This window comes from Ambystoma mexicanum, chromosome 4p (genome assembly GCF_040938575.1).
Source record: "Ambystoma mexicanum isolate Mex_15411 chromosome 4p, UKY_AmexF1_1, whole genome shotgun sequence".
NCBI classification, from domain to species: Eukaryota; Metazoa; Chordata; class Amphibia; order Caudata; family Ambystomatidae; genus Ambystoma; species Ambystoma mexicanum.
The window spans coordinates 681779720-681786053 of NC_090927.1; the positions used below are offsets into that span (position 1 = coordinate 681779720).

A 6334-nucleotide genomic window follows, 5' to 3' on the forward strand; every position below is an offset into this window, starting at 1 on the left:
TGGTGTGCTGTAGGTTTTGGTTGTGTTTTGGTTTGGAGTTTGAGAGGTGTATGCAAAAAGGGAAATTGTTAGTGGGGTTGGTTAGTTTTCATCTCTGTCCTGAATTGAGGTGCTCAGCTTGCGTAGTCTTCATTGATGCGCCTGTCCTGATCTGGGTCCGGCTGGCAAACAAGGTTCCTTACTCCTCTCGCCCCCACCTCTATCACTTTCCCTCATAGCCCCCCCCTGTCCTGCCTTCATGGTCCTGTGGCCAATGCACCCGCTGATGTCAACATCTCAGGTAGTGTGGTGATTGCCAATATCTCGACAATTGCACAACACTGTGGCGCCTGGCGGTAACTAATGGGAGGGCCGGAAGTGTTGGTGTGGTTGGCTGGGTTAGTTGACTCAGTCTCCATGCGTGTCCCCTGCGTTCCGGTCTATCCGATGTCACCCGTCCAGGTGCCCCGGGAGCTTCCCTGTCGGTTCGGGGTTGTCCGTGTTCTTTCTAGTTTAGTCATCCTTTTTCCTGTTTCGGTTTTTAGTTTTTAATCTGTGGTGTTGAAGAGCCAGGTTTTTAGTGATTTCCTGAATTTCAGGTGATCTTCAGTGTTTCTTATTTCTTGTGGGATGTTGTTCCAGGTTTTTGCGGCTAAGTGGTAGAAGGAGGTGCCTCCAAGTTTTTTCTTGAGGTATGGTTTGAGTTCCTGGCGGATTTTGTTGCTTGATCGGAGGGGTCTCGTTGGTTTGTAGACAGTTATTTTCCTTTGTAGGAATTCTGCTAGGCAATTTCCTCTACAGAGAACATGGGCATATCATTCGTGCTCAGGTCAGTCCTAGATTTACAGAATGCAGAAGAAAATCTGTCTGTGGTCTAATGTTTGATGCTTTGAACAAACACAACACACCATGCAGATTAATATTTTCGGATGATAAACAAATGTCTAATTTAACACAATTAACACATTTCGAAGGTTGCAAATATTTTTCCAATTTGGCCTAATTTAAATGAAAAATGATGATAGACTTGTATGTAGACCAGTTTGCTTCTGTTATTAAAATTATTTCACAATATTAGGCAAAAAGGAGTTGATATTTTGAATATTTTAAGTTTGCATTATATCAAAGTTTAGGGTGTCAACATCAAGAGTTGACAATAGTAGTATCTGTAGCTGATTTATCAATGTAACACAGCGCTTTGTTGTGATTTGGACTTTGTGGACAGGCACAGCATTTTAATGATGTTCTCCTTCCTATCAAGTCTGGTGTTCTAGGTGAGGTGGCTATGTTTATGTTGACAAAACACCCTTATTTGCAATAAATCAGAGGCCATGCCTTAAACCATCGCTAGCTGAGGTTGCTTCCAAATCATTTGTGATTCTGATCTATGTGTGTGCAATGTGGGCATTTTGTATCACATGGTACTTCCAGACCAATATTTCCCCTTTGCAAACACATGGTAGCCAAATTTAGGAACTTAGTGAACTGGTAGAAGGCTTTTGCAAGGTTTAGCTTCCAGTATGCCCAACAACTCCATATCTTCAGATTGTGCCACATCTGCTGTATCTAAATTGACACTTGTTTTAAAGGTTCTTTGTGTGTTTGCGTGCCATTTGCATTAGAGCACCTTCTACCTTTAAAGCAGCTCATCAGATGATTTTTCACTACTCTTTCAATATAAACATCTACTCACTGGAGGTTGCTAGTGTTGTCACATGGCTGCACATGCTATTCATGACATAAGTGTGCACTTCTCTTGCTGGTAACATTCAGGACATCTCCTAATACCTTCTCCTTTCAGAACCTTGAATATACATCTTACATACATGACCCTTTCATTCTCATATATCTGACAGCAAGATGATTACATTCTGTGTATGCACTTTAGAGGACTGCTCACTCGCTCTCAGATCAATGATCATGCCTCATTGCGTGATGCCCTTTCGGTACCAATGAACTGACCGCCCCTGCCCTTTTCTGTCTTGCAATCTATCTTCAGCAAAGTCTTGGCTTGGATTATCAGAAATAAAAACCTTTCTTTGTGCTCTGGGTTCACCAAGATCAGCATAAAAAAGACTTATCTCATCCCTGCAATTTTCTGGGGCCCATAAGTATCCCTGATCTGTGTGGGTCGTATTGGGTGGTTTTTGTCATAGCATCACTGTGCTTCCCCCTCTGTTCAATATTCCTCTCATCTCCACAGTGCTTAATTTGTAATAATTGACAGGGCCCAAATATTTTCTAGCATGCCTGCGACTCATTGGTGTTGGCAGCTCCCCACCCACTGTTGTCTCCACCCACGGCTGGCCCACCTGCCCCCGTCCACAGTGACAAGATTTTTAGGGTTAAAGCTTCATCTCCACTGGCTTATTGAGAGTGATCAATGCACTGACTATGGCAGATCTGCAATTTACAGATTCCAATCAACATAACGTAATATAACATACTAGTTGGGTCTTGAAATAAGATCAATGTTTAAATGCTTTTTTAAACACATCATCGTTACACTTTGCTCTGATTCTATAGGTGGCAAGTGGAACATAAAGCCCATGTATTCACAGCAAAAAAGAGCATACATGCTTCCCCCTTATGATAAATCGATGGAAAAATGCAGGCAAAATGATTACTGAACTGATACAGCTGTGTGTCAAATACTGCAGCGAGATCTTCTTGCCTATATCGGCACTCATGTCATGCGCTCCTCTTCGGCAGTAGCTTGCCCCTGGCTGTGCCCCCTGCTTTTGTGCTGCTGGCTGGTGACTGTCCTACTCTTTTAAGAGTAGTGGAGCTGCACCAATGGCATGCAGGCTGACTGGAGCAGTCTGTAGGCATGGCCAGCATGAGCTCCCAGCATTGTCATCTACCAACTGATTTATCCATGAACATAGATAACTAGCACTGCCCTGCCAGCCTGGGTCATCAGGTTCATGAATAACAAGGAGCTGGCACAGGATAGAGATACCTTTGCCATTGTACACTGTTGTTGCTTGTGGGTCCATGGCTGTCTGATAGCTAAAATAATAAAGTTGGCAAAATACCATATCATCATCAAACTGAGTTTGAGACGATACGTCCCAGGGCTCAGAAATAATTGCCGGGCCCTGGCAAGCAACTCAACATATTAAGAACTGCATCTCTACCCCTAGCAAAAACATACTGCATACATGCACCTCTATCTGGTTACTGTAAATGTGCATGTATATCTTCTGTATAGTATGTTAATCTTCTCCTTTATTCCTTAACAGGTGATAGTGTGGGGAGACTATGGCCGAATGGACCACAAAAGCTTCATGGGTGTTGCACAGATCCTTTTGGAGGAACTTGATCTCTCCAGTGTGGTAATTGGATGGTACAAGTTATTTCCACCTTCATCCCTGGTGGATCCAACCTTGACACCACTTACTCGCAGGGCTTCCCAGTCATCTCTTGAAAGTTCAACGGGGCCTCCTTCTATCAGGTCATAATGAACAAGGAGAAGATGTGTGAACGCACGAACCGCAATGTTTTCTCCCAGAAAAAGAACCAGATGTTTCCATGATCAAAAAAAGCATTGTTGGACTCAGACAATCACTTGTGTTTTTTGCCTGTATTACTGATTCACAAATAGGTATGCAAATGCTGAAAGCAAGTTTATATTGGTAGAACAAGGCAGTGTATCAAAACACAGTCACAAAGTTCTGGAAGAGTCACGGATGCTCAAAAAAGGGGATTTTATGTAAGGAAATCTAACTGGAAACCATCGCTCTGATAAAGATGTTTTTTTCACATTTTTACAGAGCTCATAAGCAGTATTATCTTTAATGGTGTTTCAATACTTTTTGTCTGTACTCGTTATTCCTTCCACTAGTTTTTTTTTTAAATACTTTATTTTTGGTGTGTGTTTCTGCAAGTTTTGTACAAGTCCTCGCGATGATGCTCACGGAGATCCAGCTCTTCTTTTGTCCACTTTTTTTAAGGGCTGAACCCTAAATCCCTCTGAGCATTCGCCAAGTGTTCTACAGCCAGACAACACATAAATGCCAACAAGGTTACCCATTGTTACTGTGTTCTGGTTCTCAAAAGTCTTACATGTGAAAAAGCAGCCACTTAGAATGAATGACCATTAATAAAGAATATTTCTAAAAAAAATATATGTACAAATATATAAAAAAAACTGAAAAGAATTTATCACAGCGCCACTTTTTCTTTGTAAGAAAAAAGAAAGCAAATATGATTGCATTATAAATAATGATTTTTATGTTTTATGATGTTTTGCATGGAAGAGTTTTGAAGAAATCTATCTGCAACCAATGCTGGGGACTGATACAAGCATCTTATGTCTTAATTAATTTTGACATTTAAAATATTACTTGTAATGCAGTTTTCTTCCTAGGATTATAATTATGTTTATGTATAGATTGTATATTTGACTTCCCAAAACATTGACCAGTAATGGGGTTGAGCATATGACACTTTCAGCTGTATCCGGGCACCGCGCATCTGTCGGTTCAGGCGTGCTGGTCTTCCCTGGATACAGCACAGTATGAGCTGTTCAATATTTCACTGGAAATTCCAGTCGAAGTGTTCTGCACTTACTAATGTTTGTATCAGATTTTAGTTTACATTTCTTTGAGAGTGATGCAAGCACAATGCTTGGTTTTTTAACGCAAAATATTTTACTTTTTGAAAAAGAAAAGTCAAATTTCAATTTGCATTGAACTAATTTTAAAGGGTTTTTATTTTGCCTTGAAATTACCCTTTATGGTTTTTTTTCTGTAAATGTGCAAGGATCGTGCAGATGCATTGATATATTTTTCCTCCTTTTATGGGCCATTCGATTTTGTGATCACACAAATAGAGCAGCATGACTTGGAACTGTTCAAAGCCGTATGCACGTTTTGTAAAAAGAAACAAAAAAAGGTTATTTGATTATGTGTGTTAGTTCCACATAGGCCAGCTTGTATGTTGCATGTACTTGTACAGTTTGCTCGTAATTAAAAGGAAATAATCAAGAAATCAAAGCCATCCATTTTTCTTATAGACATTTCGCGGTTGTCGGCCATGTTAGGTCTGGTAGCCTGGCGCTGAGTGTCTATTGATGGACTTTATTTTTTACCCTATGAAAAACGTGGTGTAGTACGGACCAAATTCCTTCTGATACATATTTTGGTGTAGATCCCTACTGTGGGGCTGTAACACATGTAGAACGGTGTACAACTAGGTTTTAATTCATAGACATACCTCCTGCGCCAAGTGAACTCTTTCTTGTTATTAAACAGGCTGGAACAATTCTGCCCCCATCTTTACACAGGGCAAAGCTAGACTACTGCTCGACCTGCTGAGCAGGGAGAACGGAAGCGCTGGTGCACTACTGCTAGATTCTATTCTGTCTTAGTGGCCAAAACTCAACTAATTATAATTCGGCAGTATCTTTCTATTTTGACCACTTGTCTTAACACTTCCCTGTGCTTTTAAATGAACTTCCAACTCATGGTATGTAAACATGTTTAATAAAATTTACTTTTCATGTCCAGTGTCGCAGTGTCTTTGGAATTCCTAGCAAATGTGTCTCCGTGTGTTGACTAATGGTTTGTTTTGGCATTATGGCATTGCCTACTCATTCAATGGTTTCCTTCAGTGCATGTGTAGAAATAACACAGTTCATTTTTGTTTGGTGGTGTCTGGATTTCAAATCTTCCCTTTATTGGGCCTCCTGTCCAATGGCTGTATGAACTTACAATTTCACCCCAAAACATCACCAGGATGATAGTGTCGTAGTGAAGTTTCTTGAAGGACTTTAGCAAAAGGTGCAGAGAAATGTGCATAGTTAAAATGAATAGTAATTGGCTTCCTAAATAAATCACCTCTGAACACTTTTTCTATGGAGACTCAGCGTTTTGTATTAGAGGAGAGGTGCACCCTTTGCTTTTAAATCTTTAAACCGCGCTTGTGCCCTACTACAAATTACAGAAAACATGTTACAATTATTTTTCCCATGGAGCATCACAAGCCTTATGTGATGTGAACACCCAAGGTGTGAAGGATTTCATTGTATGGCATTGCTGTGTGGCTGAAGGCCTCATTGCCTGGGGGCCAATTATCAATTGTAACATGTTTTCTTTAATTTGTGGCAGGGTGTAGGCAGTGTTTAAAGATACACATAATGAATCTGCTTGCAGACAATTTGGACCTCCCTTCCCTCAGAGCTCTGCTGTGCCCTGTCCGTCATCTCTTTCAAGAAAGACCGGAAGACCCTCCTCTTCAGAAATTAGCTGCCATAAGAGACATTCCACACCATAATTAGACAAGCCTGTCTCACTGCCTCTCCCTCACCTCCCCAATCCCAAACACAACCCATTGCTCCTCTTCAAAGGCT

General features: G+C 40.9%; 1 protein-coding gene across 19 annotated transcripts in view; it reads left to right on the plus strand.

The window, feature by feature from the left end:
- The window catches only part of RIMS1 (regulating synaptic membrane exocytosis 1), a 1643460-nt gene extending 1637969 nt beyond the window's left edge, over nt 1–5491 (plus strand). For all 19 annotated transcript variants that reach the window (XM_069606225.1, XM_069606227.1, XM_069606239.1 and 16 more), the window contains one exon: nt 3225–5491. In XM_069606225.1, the coding sequence (XP_069462326.1) occupies nt 3225–3443 (219 nt within the window). In that variant the 3' untranslated portion in view covers nt 3444–5491. The remainder of the gene's footprint in view (nt 1–3224) is intronic.
- Nucleotides 5492–6334: the final 843 nt, after the last annotated feature.